Consider the following 17,847-nt stretch of genomic DNA (forward strand, 5'->3'; position numbering starts at 1 on the left):
CAAGTTTTTTATGATTAAATCATATGAGTGAAATATAAGAGGATAGTTGCAAGATAGTTCAAAATATGTACCCGGTCTAAAACAAGTTCGTTACCCTATGTACTGTTTTTTGTTGTTTGAAATGTCTTTCAGTCTTATCGGTCGACTGGAAATGAACAAAATAAAACATCCAATGAACTTATTCAATATTGAACGTTTGTCTAGCTGAAAAATACCTCAGCAGAAATCCGGGTGGCGAAGCGCTGGTCCCTTCGAATCATCTATAATAAATTAATCTTTTTGCATTTGCACAACTATTCTCCACATCAATCAACATTTCAAAATTTAAAACTCTTATCTTTCAATTAAAATAACTAGTTTTATTTTAACTTTTAAACAAATTTTCTAAACATCATCATCATCATCCGACATCATCAAAATTTTCCGACCACACTCGACCAAGGCTTGCTTCATTAGACTGAGTCCAATTGAGGTGATTTTTGAATTCCTCAAACCCTCGGAAATAAAAAGCTTCATTTGGGTTCATAATTCATCCATGATTTTCGCAGAGTTTTTAAGTAACGCTTACATAAGTAAATTTGAACTTTTAAGTTTGTACGAAAAAAAATGAATATTTTTTACTAAAAAATCAACATCATTTTTTTTCTTCTGTGGAACCGAGCCTGCTTAATGTTTTTATGCCAGTTAATAAATTCTCTGAGGAAATTTTAAAGACGAAACACTTTTTCGCCGACCTTAGCTTTGAATCTTATTAGGTATGCAAAAAAATTATAAGCTGTTTAACAGGGGTATGTCTTTTGGCATTGATACACAAAAAAATCAATTGACATTCCTGCTAGGTGCCTAGCAAGGTATTGCATGACTACTTTCCATGCCATGCTTTTTGAGGCACAAGCAGTGATGTTAATTGAATTTATTGTTTTTCAATGCCAAAAGACATACCCCTGGTTAACAGCTAATAACGTTTTGCCTAATAAAATACAAAGTTAAAGTCTTCAACAAAGTTTTTCAGCGAAAAATTTCCTTCAGAAAATTTATAAATTGGCGCCAAACCATAAGCAGGCTCGGTTCCACAGAAGAAACAAAAATGAAGTTGATTTTTCAGTACAAAATATTCAATTTTGCCATACAAACCTAAAAGTTCAAATTTACTCATGTAAACGTTACTTCAATAATCTGCAAAAAATCATGGATGAGTTTCGAATCAAAACGAAGCATTTTAAACTCCAGGGTATAAGAAATCCGAAAATCACCCCTAATCGACTAGGTCTATTGCTACAATCCCTTTAACATTTTGCTTTGAAATCCTCGGCAAAGATAGCGTTTGGCTTAAACAAAAAGTAGGTAATAATTCTTAATTGAACACAAATTCATGAATATGTGTTCATAATTGATAGGATATTATCAATTTAGTGTATTTTAAAAAAGAATATGGACAATGAGCTCTAAAGGCATCAAGAATTTCCATTCCATTTTACCTTTATTGTAACTTTCGTATACCACAATGTTCAATTCCTTGTCGATATTACTTTTCCGTTTTAAACAAAAATAGAATTAAATGTTGGTAAAAGAGATAAAGTTTTAAATAAGTTTTTCTGAGGGATTTTCAATTATTATCTGTCGGGTTTCTGCCGAGGGTCTTCAGATTTTCGCCAAAATTAAACATATGGTCAGCTTTGATCATCTAACATTATTGTAACCAGTAGTCAACATTCTATTGAAATTTTAAAACAGAGTTATTTGTGTACAATTATTGTACGAGTTCCAGTAATCCGAGATCAAGGCCGAATTAAAGGGAGGGCAATTGGGGCAATTGCCCCAGGCCTCTCGAAGAAAATTAAAATTCAAACATTTTTTTTTTCAATCATAGTGATTTAAGTTCAAGAAAACTAGGAAAGAAACTGAATATTGGAATTGAAATGTTCAATGAAACAAGAAAGGAGGCCTCTTTAAAATATAATCTAAAAAAGTTTCACTCTACTTTAAATTAAGGGGGGCCCTAGTGTTAGAATTACAGAACTTTTCCCACAATATTTTGGCTAAACAAATTAGTACAAATTTTTACAGAACTTAGCAATATCTGGGCATTTTATCTCGAATTTTTCAACATAAAATCCAGACAAACCTTAGTAGAATTCGTTAGAAAGTTACTGAAATTCGTAAAAATCAAATTTTTATCGAAACACGTCAGCGGCGTTCAAATCTCTTTTCAAACTGAAAAAAACACACAATTTGAGTAAAAAACCATAGATAAATTGAGCCTTATTGAGACCTTAATTTGCAGTACCTTTCCACTTTACTTTGAAAACCCGGGGTGTCCGAATAAATCTGGAGAATCTGGAATGCATTCCCTACAATAAATAATATAATCATTTTCTCTAATTAATGGAATAGAGAACATATTCCAGGACATTTCAGCGAATGAATCATTATTTTTTGATAAAAAATTTTACTCAATTTTCTCCTGATTAAAAAAAAATTATCGACTTTTACGAGGGATAGACTCACTTTTTCTTAGATTTGTCGAAATTTAACAGATCCTACTTTTGTAAATTTCAAAATTAGCAGAATCAATACCAATGACTGATTTTGTTTTTAACTTTTTCCTGTTGTAGACCTTTACTAATTGAATCATTTTTTACCCCACCTCACAAATTTAGGGTTCTACATCCAGTGGCGTGAAACTGGAAAATGGATCCCGGTCTTCCGGCCGGATGTAGAGTGCACCAACGGCATCATCCACGTGATCGACGCCCCCCTAGTGCGTGACAACGACATCTCAACGAGCGGGACTATGAAAAGTGGAGTCAGCAGCATGACAACCCTACTGATTTTTGTCACCTTCGGCTTCCTGGCGAAGGTTTTGGCAAATCACTAAGAAGAACTGAACTAAGTCAGTCACTCATCACATCATCATGTCCCTAATCATCGAACGAGCAGTTGAAACATAAAAAAAAAATCCATCATCATCCCGTCAAATCGTGTCCGATAGATAGGAGAGCTTCTATGTAAAAAATAATTCAAAACAAAACCAATTGCGAGTTTAGGGCTATCAAAGTAAGGAAACAACAATCGAATAAGGAAGATGTCACTATAGAAAAAAAAAACGAACTTGGCAACAGGTTTTTGGAATTGTCATCCTAAGGACAAAACTGCTTTTGCATCATCACTTTTTTCTTTGAACTTAAAAATTTTCAGATAATTTTTTGAATTATTCCTGAAAAAAAACAAAAGCAAACTGAATGTAAATCCAATCAATCAACCAATAACTAACGAAGAGAACACTTAAAAAACTGCCAATTGAACATCTTCAATGAACACGAGGCTTATCAAAGAGACAGAAATAAAGCGAAAGAGCGATTTTAAAGTAAATCTCATCAAATAAGATCGATCATAGTATATGTGCTAAGCTAAACAACAAAGTTTCATTTAAGGGCTTCGATTCGATGATAGTTTCCACATTTTGTAACAATGTTGTGAATCTCGAGAAAAAAAAGATTAGTTTCGAAAAAAGTTTCTCTCTTAAGAATTTTGTTTGAAGAGCGCCATCTGATGGCTAGTAGCAAAAACATAACTGAAAGATATATTTTTTTTATTTTCCTACTATACATTTTTAAACCTTCCAAAGCTTCAGTGAAAACTTGCTTGTGACCAACTTTTCAAACGGAACCAATACAAAAAAGCATTTGTTTTTGCAAATATTCATGATTTACAAAAAATCACAATAGAAAAATACAAATCGAAACAAAAACATTTAAAAAATCAGATTGTAAGAAAATCTAATGGCATAAAAAATCGTAACTTGCTTCAATTGCTGCTAAGTTTTGAAAACATCAGTACATCCACCCCCATCTTTCATGTGAAAATATTTCGTTCGATCGAATAACACACTTTAGTTTTTCTACAGAAAGAATGCGAGCTGTGTGTAAATTTAGAAAAAAGAAGGAAAAAAAAGTACTAAAATGACTACATTTATATTAACATTAAGAAATAAGTACGATATAAACACTGTTGTTTTCAACATGATTTATTCAAGCGATTTCTCGAAACTTCTGAACGTGAAATGTTGCAAGTGAGTGAGTTTACAAAAAACAAGGAAATTCAATTTCTTGTAGCTGAAAATTGAAAAAAAAAGGTGTAAACCTTTAAGAAAACATTTGATATGAAAGTTTTATTTTAAAAAGCAAAATCTAAACTCTAAATCTAAAATCTAAATCTCAAATCTAAATCTGCATTCTGAATCTGAATTCTGAATCTGAATTCTGAATCTGAATTCTGAATCTGAATTCTGAATCTGAATTCTGAATCTGAATTCTGAATCTGAATTCTGAATCTGAATTCTGAATCTGAATTCTGAATCTGAATTCTGAATCTGAATTCTGAATCTGAATTCTGGATCTGAATTCTGAATCTGAATTCTGAATCTGAATTCTGAATCTGAATTCTGAATCTGAATTCTGAATCTGAATTCTGAATCTGAATTCTGAATCTGAATTCTGCATCTGAATTCTGAATCTGAATTCTGAATCTGAATTCTGAATCTGAATTCTGAATCTGAATTCTGAATCTGAATTCTGAATCTGAATTCTGAATCTGAATTCTGAATCTGAATTCTGAATCTAAATTCTGAATTCTGAATTCTGAATCTGAATTCTGAATCTGAATTCTGAATCTGAATTCTGAATCTGAATTCTGAATCTGAATTCTGAATCTGAATTCTGAATCTGAATTCTGAATCTGAATTCTGAATCTGAATTCTGAATCTGAATTCTGAATCTGAATTCTGAATCTGAATTCTGAATCTGAATTCTGAATCTGAATTCTGAATCTGAATTCTGAATCTGAATTCTGAATCTGAATTCTGAATCTGAATTCTGAATCTGAATTCTGAATCTGAATTCTGAATCTGAATTCTGAATCTGAATTCTGAATCTGAATTCTGAATCTGAATTCTGAATCTGAATTCTGAATCTGAATTCTGAATCTGAATTCTGAATCTGAATTCTGAATCTGAATTCTGAATCTGAATTCTGAATCTGAATTCTGAATCTGAATTCTGAATCTGAATTCTGAATCTGAATTCTGAATCTGAATTCTGAATCTGAATTCTGAATCTGAATTCTGAATCTGTATTCTGAATCTGAATTCTGAATCTGAATTCTGAATCTAAATTCTGAATCTGAATTCTGAATCTGAATTCTGAATCTGAATTCTGAATCTGAATTCTGAATCTGAATTCTGAATCTGAATTCTGAATCTGAATTCTGAATCTGAATTCTGAATCTGAATTCTGAATCTGAATTCTGAATCTGAATTCTGAATCTGAATTCTGAATCTGAATTCTGAATCTGAATTCTGAATCTGAATTCTGAATCTGAATTCTGAATCTGAATTCTGAATCTGAATTCTGAATCTGAATTCTGAATCTGAATTCTGAATCTGAATTCTGAATCTGAATTCTGAATCTGAATTCTGAATCTGAATTCTGAATCTGAATTCTGAATCTGAATTCTGAATCTGAATTCTGAATCTGAATTCTGAATCTGAATTCTGAATCTGAATTCTGAATCTGAATTCTGAATCTGAATTCTGAATCTGAATTCTGAATCTGAATTCTGAATCTGAATTCTGAATCTGAATTCTGAATCTGAATTCTGAATCTGAATTCTGAATCTGAATTCTGAATCTGAATTCTGAATCTGAATTCTGAATCTGAATTCTGAATCTGAATTCTGAATCTGAATTCTGAATCTGAATTCTGAATCCTAATTCAGAATCTGAATTCTGAATCTGAATACTGAATCTGAATTCTGAATCTGAATTCTGATTTGTTATTCAAATTGTTAAATTTTAGTTTATTTTACATTTTTTATGCTTTTTTTTAAAGTTTTAAAATCTAAAAAAATGTTACACTACTTAAACTATTCCATTTTCAACCCTGTTTGGTGTGCCTTATTCGGAGATGAAAAAAAAACAAAACTTATCCAAAATTTTCAAACCTTCTATCTTTGTAGAAGCAAAATTTAATGTAAACGAAAAAAAAATAATTTCAAAATCACTCATTTGCAACCATTCACGGAAGTTGAAAAAGCAGGATATCGGTTTTGTTAGTGAAAAACTATATTTAATGAGAATAATAAGAAAATCGTAAATCGTGAGAAGTTTAAGCCCTAGCGAAAACCTACAATAGTTATTGTACATGACTTAAAGCAACAGAAAACAAAAAAAAAATGTGAATGTGACAAATTATTTGTAAACGGAAAGTTTGAGTACACTTATTGCCTTTTTCATATTATGAAGTTAAGAGTAAAAAAAATAATGAAACCAGAAACACTAATACTAAAAGAAAACCTTACAGAGAGATGAATTGATAAAACGCTATTCATAGGCTATTATTAAAATTATTATTGCAATTATTAATATTATTGTATACTGATTGCGAGAGTTAGAAGAACTTTAAGATGAAAATTATTATGTAAAGTATGCGAATCCAAATAAGAAGTATTTTGAGTAAAACTGTGGAAAGCTGCTTTTCTATTTTGAAGTTAATTTTTCTGAATTTCTCTATACAAAAAAAAAATCGAGGAGGATTATAGAAGGGAATCGAAGGAAGAACTATACGAGATAAGATTAGCTTTTAGCAACCCTGCATCCCACAAACCCAATTTTTCCCAAAAGCTGTAACTTTATCGTGGTGAGATGTAAGTGTAATTGTTTGTGGTAGTTTTAAGTCAATGCGAATGGCTAATGAGATGATATTTTTTTTGTCTAGTATCGCACCTTTTAAGTGCACTGCAGTGTTGCCAGAGACTATGATTTTGAATCTCTCTTATAAAATAAAATGAAGGAAGGCAATGGATTTTTTGATATTCGAGATCGGGAAACCTCACTAAAAAGGTTTCGTTTGCGACGCTTGCAGTACATATTGAGTTTTACTAGTGAAACCAAAAAAATAAAAAAAATAAACTTTCTTTAAAGGTACAGTTTGATTCCACATTCAAGTTTCAATCATTTCATCAGCATCATTGTTCAAACGATTCTGTTTCCAAACCCCGAACAAACCAATACAGGAACTAAACAAATCGTTAGGGTTGACCTTATTATCAATCTTTCGGAGTAAAATTTATAAAAAAAACCAAACCAACAAGAAAAATATCCAAAAGTTAGCGAAAAAACTAAACCCAAAAAAACAAAGTTGTTCCGTCACATCGTCACGTTTTCTAGTTCAAATTGTAGTGTTGTACCGAAAAAGAAAAAGGTAAACAAAAATAGTTAAATCAAATTCAAACATCGTCAAGTCAACTGTTAAGGATCATACACATTCATTCGATTTATGTAGCCCTGTACCCTTAAGAAAACAATAAACAAAAAAGAAGCGAAATAAAAACTGATAGTAGCGAAAAACAGTTAAATATACAAAAAAAAAAAACAAACAACGTTAGGACAATTCAAAACATTTTATACACTTCGCAATACAGACATTCACACTCACGAACCAAAAACAGAATCAAACACTTGTAACTATAGACACAAAATCGAGAAACAATATCCAATCATAGGTGGAGAAATAAAAAAAAACAAATCGTACTAGGGGTTAGTTGAAAAATACCAACAAAAAAAACAAATTCGACCATAACGATGATTAAAGCAACCTGGGGTCATCTCCTGCAAGCAACCGGAAATGAGCTGAAATAAGAAATGATGCGTATGTGAAAATAACTGTGAATCAAACCTAATGTACTGGAGACGGAAATGAAATGTAAAACGATAATAAATTATTCCTAATGCTGATTGATTGATAAAAAAAGGTGTTTGTTTCAATGCTGGAAGACTCCGAATAAACCCCTGTGTTGAAATTTCCTGTAGTTAAGGTTAATCAAAAACTTAAACGTGAAATTTGACTTATCAGAGAAAAAATCTGATGTCAATTTAATCACCGGAAAAATCAACCAAGATACTAACAGATCGTACAAAGACGTGACTCAATTTTTGTTGCTCCTTTCAATACTCTTAACGATATACCATCAATTTTTTTAAAAACTGTTGTAAGATTGATCCAGAAACTAAAATATGTCCTCATATGGAATTAAATGTTTCAGCACCTGAGTTTATGAACCACATTTAAATTTGTCTCAGAATAAACTTTTCATTGAATGGATAATAGAATCAGTTTTTCATAGTCAATTTTTTTTTTAAATAAGCACTCATTTAAAGATTCCAAGGAATATTTAAAGAAAGTCACTCTGTCATATTGCAAAAATATGGCAAAAAAAAAACTTGAAACCTAAACGATAGAAAAGAAATATTTTCCAAATTCATGTTGATCTTGATGTAAGGAAGGAAGATAGAAATTCGCTGTATCGGTTTTTTTTTTACTTTCGACAAGAAAATAGCTTTTTGAAAAGTGTAACATTCGTTTCAAATTTAAACTTGAAGCAAAAAAAGAGCTCTTAATAAAAGAACAGTTTGAATTCCCACCACTATTTACCTTTGCTTTTTTAGGAAAAGACAAATTAACATATTGTGAACCAAATATGCGATATCTCGTTTTTTTGCTTGTCACTAGTGTGTTTCTTCAAGAAACATAATTCAAATGTACCAAGTTTGATAGGAATGCTTTATTCAACACAGATTAACACCCCAATTTTGATTTCCCTAAACTGAGGGAACTTTAATCAACATTACTTTTTTTTCAGTTAATCATCATTAACTAAGTCTGAAGTTAAAATATCTGAAAACTGTTTTCTACGTTTGAATTGAGTTTCAAGTAGGGTAAATTTGGTTTGAAGTTGGATTTTTTTTAAATTACTGAAAACGAAGTTTTAAAGTTTTAAAATATCTGTTTGTCGAAGTCTCACAAACAAACACCTCTCCTGATAAAATTAAAGCATTAAGAGGCAAATGAGTTGTTTTATATGAAAGTTTAATTTTTTTTCCTTTGTAAAGTATAGTTTTAGAGTTCTTTTTATGGATATTTAAAAAACGGACATTTTCTATTAAAAGGCCTGCAAAAAAACTAATGGCCCAAAACCCTATGGTTGAGTTTCAATAAAAAAAAAAAAGAACGAAGGAACAATGGGAGGACCTAGAGAATTGTATGATGGTAAGTAAAACTTTCATTTATTTTTGAGGCCAAAAAATATTAAGAAATGTTCATAATGTTTGCCCCTAAATGTATAAAGCAACATTGTCCATCATTTGAGATAGTTTTTTTTTTCAAATAAATCGTTGAAAAATTTGATTGAGTCCAAACAAAAAATTACTGTTATTGATGTTTTAAGCCTTCTGAGTGAATTGGCATTAAAACAAAAATTTTGAATATGTTAAAACCATAGTGTTTTAAATTACCTCGAAACACGAAATCTGGTATTGTAGCAAATACTTAGTTATATCGTTTGAAATTTATTTCGATTGGTCGATCTTGGATCGATCTTTGGAAGATCGATTTTTCCAACTCAGATTTTAGTTTTTTTTTTTTGATCGATTCTTTGGCATGGAATAATCGATTAGATCGTTTTATTTTCGATTCGATCTTTCGATCTTTTGGATTCTTTTTATCGCTGAACCGAGATATTAAGATTAAATCTAGATTACCGATTTAATGTCAAACAGTGCCATCTGCTGAGCAGTCTTAGTCTAAGATTGCCAGATTAATGCCCAAATATTCCTAATACTAAGTATGGAGATGGTCCGTGCTAGTTTGGTTGCGCAAATTTCCTTGAAAACAGCCCGTTTTTCCCAGATTTATTCACCTTATTTGCAAATCCAAGCAAAAACTGATATTTTCTGATATATAATTTTTGCGTTCAAGAAACTAAATTTAAGTACGATTCTAAATACCTGCTGATTGTTTCAGATTAAAAAATAGTGCAAATTCTCTTAAATTTTTATTGAATAATATCTGGGATTAACACAAATTTGCCCGGATGATTCCCAAATTTTGGAATGAGAATGTTGAAGAAATTTTCAGATAGAGTAGCCCGGCCTGGATAGGTGCGGGTAAAATTCTGGCATCCTTAATCAATATTGGAGTTTGATTAGCTTCTGTGGAGTTTTTGCATGCAGATTTCGATATATCATGAGAACCTAAATCTCCCTTGTTTATACTGGAAAAGATTGATCTATCAGAGATCGGTCCTCCAGCTCAGATTTTTAGGTGGTTCGATCCAAAACCTTCCGAAATATTCAAAAATGAATTCAAAAAGTTATCAATGTTCCCTTAGTTTACGGTACTCAAAATTAAAATAATTGGTAAAACTTGCTCCAGAGGATGCTGAGATATAGAATGCCTAATTCTGGTGATTTCCGAGTAAGATTTTTTTCGCGGTGCGTAATGTGTTAAAAAAACAAAATTTAGATTTAAAAAAAATCCTGTGATTAAGAGTGTGATTTGTTTACAAAAAAAATTTTTCTTTGTCTTAAGGAAAATCTTCAGAATGTAGGGCAGATAAGGGCATAACGAGTACCCGTGGCGAACTGGACGTTCCTTTTTTCAAAGGAAATACGTTTTTTTTTTTTCAAAATAAAAAATCTCGCTGAACAGTTTTGTAGTTCTTACAGTATTAATTTTTCAGCCAAAAATAAATCTCCATATTATCTTTACAGATATTCTAAGGAAATAAATTTTCACGAGGAACAGTTATGTATTTCCTTCACTCTTCCTTCAATCTTCACAGAAATATTTAAATGATCAAATAGAGACAACATTATTCTAGTTTTTGAGTACCGGAAAATAAGCTCGTACAAACGATAAATCATCTTGATCTATAATGTTTGCACTGCAACATGATGTACACGTAGTTCCTCAATTTTCACCATCAATATTTATTTTATTTATCACTATAATCAATTTGAAAACGCGTTTTTACTTTAACTAGTTGACTCGGGGCGAACAGAGCACCATTGATCGGGGCACGATGAGCATTTTCTGCCGTAGAATCTAGCAACGAATTCGACTCGATGAAGTCAACTGAATTATAGAGCAGCAACTTGCCAAGTTTTTATCTGACGATTAAGCCTATTGGAAAGGTGTCGGGAAGATAATCAGTGGACTCGCGTTCGATTCTTGGTCGAGGTGTTTTTTTTATTAAACTATTCATGATCTATTATTTTGATCTTTGCCTTATACGGCTAGCAGCAAAGTCAAATCACATGAAACATAATGGATAAGTTTGTGTGAATTGTTAAGATTCTACAAACAGACATCGTTCTACGACTCACCCTCTAATGTAAAACGGTAAATGAAAAAAAAAATTTCGCAACGATCAGGAATCGAACTCGAGTCCAAAACCTCACCACTAGGCCAAATCGTCAGATGAAACAAATCGAGCTGTAGCTCTATAATTCAGATGACTTCATCGGGTTGAACCTGCTGCTAGATTCTACGGCAGAAAACGCGCTCATCGTGCCCAGATTATTGATGCTTACACTGCACAGTGGTCCAGGACGGAACTTTATCGTGACAAAAAGATACTATAAGAGATAGACAAATGATGTCTTCAGCAAAAATGCTCATCAAACCATTGGCTTCAATAATCTGAAATCAAATAGAGGGGTGTGTCATTTTTGCATGATTTACACATAAAAACATTTTTCTTCACGACCATTTAAATCACCGCTGCAGCAGAGAGACGGCCCTAGCAGGCGGAAAAATTGCTTTTTTTTCTGAAGATGGTCGAATAAAGTAGACCGAAACGTAAAACTAGCGAACTTTTGTTAAAAACATCACCGAACAAAATCAACAAAAGAAACCCCGAAAAAAAAACATTTTTCAGTAAACAGATAGAGCAAAACTGTCTACTATAAAGTTGTAGCCAACGGTTTTTGAAGCATCTTTACCGAACACACTACATACATATGACGTTTCTTAAGCGAGTTATGATTTTATCAACATTGAAATGTTAGGGTGTGTCGTAAAAACAGTATTCTCGCTCTAACTTTTGTGAATGAACTCATACAATAAAAATGTCTTCTAAGCATTTGTAGGCGTCCGTTAGTTATAAGGGACTTCGAAAGCAATAACTTGTACTTTTTAAATTGCCATATCTCGGATTTGAGAAAGCCAAAAATTATTTCATGACGACATTATTTAGGTCAAATATCAAATATTTGAACCTAAAATTTTGGGGGACAGGTTATTTCAAAATTTGACAATTTTCAATACGAATTCAAACATTAAACACGCTCATTTTGGTTGTTTTACTTGCCGGGCTCAAAGAAAATCTCGGAGCAAGAAAGCAACCAGGGAGAACTCCACTATTTGTAACGTGTGGCTAAACTGAGCGGCTAATTCGAGAAAGAGAGCGTCACACATTTTTGATGTGACGGGGCCTCTCAGGAAATACACCCGTTACACGAATATGGGTCCCATGGCGACGAACGTTTTAAAGACCCTGTGAAAGAGAACATCCCCATTTCTCGTGCAAAAGTCGAATTTTCATCGTTTTGTTATTGTCTGAGTCCATTGCGATGCTAATCACAATAAAGTTCCGTCATTAAGCCCCTACAGAGACTGGTTTTCAGCTTTAGGCAAAAAACTAAAACTGCATTTCTAAAGGTTTTTTTTTTAACTTTTTCAAGTTTCAGCCAGTTAGAAAATAGACTTGTTTGGTGTCTGAACACGAAACAATGTTGTAACTCACATATTGTAGCTGTTTTCTATGGTTAAATAATCGTCCATTTATCTCTTAGTATTTTTTTTTGAGGTTTTTTTGTTTTTCTTTAATATTTTCTTTTCGTGCAATGCAAAACTAATGTCAACATATGGAGCAAGACAAAAGCTAAATATTAAGCATTCGGAAATCAACATTTCTAATGCAAGTTAGCATTATATCAAGGCCGGATTAATGGGGGGGGCTAAAGAGGCAATTGCCCCGCCCCCCCCCCCCCCCCCCCCGGCTCAGGGGGGCCCCCCGAAGGAAAAAGAAGTTTGATATTACTTAAATCATACTACCTCAATCTCTACAATCTGAAATATAACAACAAGGGGCCTCCGTGAAATAATATTTAGAAAAGTTTTTCAAGTTGAGGGGGCCCCTAGAGTAAGTGGTGAAGAAGTTCTCTCGCATTTTGCGTTGGTTTATAAATTCTAAACCGTTTTCCCTTCCTATTTTAAAAATAAATGCTTATAAAACTGTATTTGCTTAAATTGGACCGATCGACAGTACAGAAATTCTTCATTGAATTTCCATCCCAAATTCTGCCTTAGGCTTAAAATTCGTATTGGAATATTTAACCTAAAATTTTATCAGCTACTGAAGTAAATATTCTGAATTCAGCATATCATTTTCCAAATAATCATTCTCATATTATCATAAAAACGATCTAATAGTTGAGTTACCAACACCATTGAGTGATTTTCTTAACATGAATATTTCTATGTTTTTAATCTTATCTTTATCCAGATTCAATTCATTGAGATTTTCATGTCTTGTGGTGTTTCTTCAGTTACTGAAGTTCCGTTCCATGGGTTTTCTGAATTTTGAGAACTTATGATCTTTTTTTCAGGTAATAATCTCATTTGGATTCCTTCAATGCTAACTGATTTTGTAATTTAAACATTTAATCTCTATTCCGATTTTATTTTCAAACGATCATTTTTGCACTTATACCCCTTGAGCTTTGAGGGCATCCAATTAAATTTTTGTCACATTTAGAATAATAACACTAGTTTACAAAATTTAAAAAAAAATCGTGAACTTGATTACCTGACCAACATTTTTAATGTAAAATCGGGCGCTGAATCCGAAAATGAAATTCAAAAAAACCTCAGTAGAACCGTTTTTGAGTTATGCTCCAAATATGAAATTTCGAAAAAATTAAAAAAGTTCTTGTACTTAGATTAAAATATCTCGGACGGCATAACAGTAATTGGAAATCCCTTTTTTGCATATTGAAGATGAATAAGTTTTCTATCGATCATTTGAACATTGTTTTTGCGTTTGACCAACAGTATTGCTGATATTAGTGACTTTATGAGAAAAAAAATTATAAAAAACGCATTTTTTTTAGAGAAAATTTTGTTTCAACGAAAGTTTTAGACTCGATGGTAGCATTTAAAAATCTGATTTTCTTTTGCGCTTGAATGTCGATTTAAAACAAAGATTTCAAGTGGTTATTTATCAAAATCGGTTGAAAATTGAAGAAGTTATGGCTACTTTACAATAACTCAAATTTTTGGAGTTTTTAATAATTTAATGAACCGCAGTATACTTATCATTGTATAGGAAGAATGAAACATGATAAATCTTACTCGCTCCAAGTCAAAGTTATTTATTAGCTTACCAGAAGGTCACATGCCAAGTTTCAGGAAGATCTGACCATAGGGAGGGGTTGCTTAAGTCTCAAACGTGAATAAAATTTTGAGGTATTTTTCCCGGAAGGAACGAAAAATACTGGTTTTTCATCAATAACTTTTTTCAAATGATCGATAGAAAACTTATTCACCTTCAATATGCAAAAGAGGGACTTCAAATTACTGTTATGCAGTCCGAGATATTTTAATCTAAGTACAAGAACTTTTTTGATTTTTTCGAAATTTCATATTTGGAGCATAACTCAAAAACGGTTCTACTGAGATTTTTTTGAATTTCATTTTCGGATTCAGCGCCCGATTTCACATTGGAAATGATCTTCAGTTTACTGAGTTCAAAAATGCTGTAATCTAGTGTAATTGATAACCTTTTTTTTTCATCTGATGAAAATCATATTAATAAACCTATTCATAAACTTTTGTTTGTGTTTCAAAAATATAAAATTGTAGTACACATGTGGTGAAATTTGTGCTTTGGCTCTTATTGTAACTTTGAATATTTTTTTCAAACTTAATTCATATTTTTTTTTCAGAACTTTATTTGAAATTATGATTTAGATTTGAGACACTGAATTGTGGTTCGGAATATACCTGATTTTTATTCTTGAATTCATAAACTCTTATATCTGTATCTCTATAGAATTTGAGTTAAATTATTTTGTTTATTTTTTTTTTAATTTTGTCTTCTATGTTTTAAATCTTCATTATACTTCCCAATTGTCATGAGGTAAATATTTTCCGATGAAACAAAAATGAGAAATAAATTATGCATTTCCAGCTCATATCAGAGCGTTTTTTTTAAATTTCTAAACTCTTCCACGATGTTTGCACGTGATTTATTAACAATTTTTATTTGAAGGTACCAGAAACTATCTTCTAGGCAGACAACATGGCTATTTGAAGACAGTATACTGATCTCATCTCCAGTTCTTTTACACTTTTGAAATGTTTTGTATTCTCTGTGGTAACATTTGAAAAAAAATCGAATCATAAGGGCCCCCCGAGAAAAATTGCCCCGGGCCCCCGATGGCTTAATCCGGCCCTGATCAACATTCATAATGCTTTTAAGTTTTACAAACAGACCTAGATTATTTTGTTATTGCTTTGTTTGATGAATCTAAGCTTCACCGTTTAGTGCAAAATGCATCGATCATGAATGATAAATGAAAAAAAAATCACCTTAACTAGGAATCAAACTCGAGTCTACTGATTATCTCTCTGACACCTTGCCAATAGGCCAAATCGACAGATGAAGCAAGTCAGCAGTAGCTCTTTTATTTAGTTGACTTCATGGAGTTGAATTCGCTGCTAGATTATACGGCAGAAAACGCTCATCGTGCCCTGATTAATAGTGCTCTGTTCTACTTTTTCAAATTTCATCCAATTAGGCAATAAACTATTTGTCGTGTCTGAACACGAAACAATAATGTAATTCACATATTATAGCTGTTCTCTATGGTTAAATAAGCGTTTTCCTTAAGGTGGCCATTATGCCCTTATTTCCCCTATATAAGCATATAGTGCAAACTAGCATTAATTCAGAGTTAAATATGGGAATAAAGTGCTGCTTAAGGGCTAATAGAAATTTAACAAAAAATGAAAAATAGATTTTTGGGCTGAATTAACGCTCAAAATATGGTTTTAGACATTTTGTTCATTTTCAATGAAAATTAGCCTTTTTGAAGAATTATTGCTAATTTCAGCCTACTACGATTGGCGCGTTATAAAGAGCGCATGGGCCGTGATAGAACATACCTATGAAAAGCATACCTTAGCGAGTTCAGTGTGATTTTTAAGCATAAAATCATAATTTAGACTCTCCTCTATCGATGTGTCAGAAAATATTGTCTTATTCGTTTTCTCTGCTCGGTGACACCTTATTAAAAGTGTTTTGAAATTTATATCGAAATGAAGAAAAACCTAAATTGTGAAATTATCACGACACAGGGACATTTTAAGGAAAAATTCATACTTGCCATGACCAATCACAGCATTTAAAACAAATTGGTAATATTTTGCAGGCTTAAAATGTTTCAGATTCTTCAAAACAAGAGTGGCGCGTATTAGCAACATGGGGCGTTATATGAACTTTTCCCCTATATATGTACTGGGTGTATAATAGACTGAGTCGATTTGGGGTCATTTTCGAATTTCTCAAATCCTGGAGTCTTAAAAGCTTCGTTTTGGTACAAAACTCATCCATGATTTTTTACAGAATTTTTAAGTAACGTTTAAATGAGTAAATTTAAACTTTTGGGTTTGTATGAGAAAATTTAATATTTTGTACTGAAAAATCAACATCATTTTTGTTTCTTCTATGGAACCGAGCCTGCTTATGGTTTTTGTGCCAATTTATAAATTTTTAGAAGTAAATTTTCCGCTGAACAACTTTGTCGAATACCATATCTTTTTATATAAAAAACTTATTAACTGTTTTACAAGTGCATGTCTTTTGGCATTGATAAACAATGAATTAAATTGACATCACTGCTTGTGCCCCGCGAAGTTTGCATGGAAATCGGTCATGCAACATCTCGCTTGGCCCCCAGCAGTGGTGTCAATTGAATTTATTGCATATCAATGCCAAATGACATACACCTGTTAAACAGCTAATAACATTTTTGTCTGAAAAGATACAAAGTTACGGTCTTCGATAAAGTTGTTCAGCGGAAAGATACCTTTAAATAGTTTATAAATTGGCACAAAAACCATTAGCAGACTCGGTTCCACAGAAGAAACAAAAATGATGTTGATTTTTCAGTACCAAATATTCAATTTTCCCATACAAACCTAAAAGTTCAAATTTACTCATGTAAACGTTACTTAAAAATTCTACAAAAAATCAAGAATGAATTTTGGATCAAAACGAAGCTTTTAGGACCCCATCCAAGCAACCAAAAGGTCGGATAACATTCCTTTATTAGGTTTGATCAGCTAATCGAGTATGCTAGGACAACTTCTTTTCAGCGCAATTTTTAAGTAGCTCAACGAACTCTAAAGTTGACAAAAAGTTCGCATAAAATGCTAAACAACTTCCAAACAGCTTCAAAATGCACTTTTATAAGCAGAACAAAAAATCGAAAAAAATATTTTTCGCTCCTCCAATGCCTTCTCAAATTTCGCTGCTAATTTGATTTATATTTATCAACCAGATTTGTTACTAACTGACATCTTAATAACATGTTCTTACCAAGCCTCGAAACCGAGCTCACCGCTTGAAAATCGAGCATCATACTTTTTGCTGTATATGAACATCATGAGTAGGCAACGATTTTACTTAATGTGACGATTTTATTTAAAACGACTTTCCGATTCTTAATTTCTACTTTATTCCCACTTTCAAGTTGTTAAAAAGTTCTTCCGGAACTAAATGTGTACTTCACATGGTCGTTTCCCAAGTAACGATGTGTTTATTTAACAAACACGTGTTGAGTTCAAAACAAGTAGAATTACGCCTTTAAATCAACTTTGAAGTTCCTGTATTGCGAAGTTGCATTTGAATGCCCGTTGGAACTAATTAAAAACTTTTAAGTTTA

At 32.1% G+C, this 17,847-nt stretch overlaps 1 protein-coding gene across 5 annotated transcripts in view; it reads left to right on the forward strand.

Moving 5' to 3' along the window:
* LOC129745047 (fasciclin-1) overlaps positions 1–3,944 on the forward strand; it is a 599,740-nt gene extending 595,796 nt beyond the window's left edge. For all 5 annotated transcript variants that reach the window (XM_055737873.1, XM_055737889.1, XM_055737896.1 and 2 more), the window contains one exon: positions 2,661–3,944. In XM_055737873.1, coding sequence (XP_055593848.1) covers positions 2,661–2,878 — 218 coding nt within the window. In that variant the 3' untranslated portion in view covers positions 2,879–3,944. The remainder of the gene's footprint in view (positions 1–2,660) is intronic.
* Positions 3,945–17,847: the final 13,903 nt, after the last annotated feature.

The sequence above is a fragment of the Uranotaenia lowii genome, chromosome 1 (assembly GCF_029784155.1).
Source record: "Uranotaenia lowii strain MFRU-FL chromosome 1, ASM2978415v1, whole genome shotgun sequence".
Classification (NCBI taxonomy): Eukaryota; Metazoa; Arthropoda; class Insecta; order Diptera; family Culicidae; genus Uranotaenia; species Uranotaenia lowii.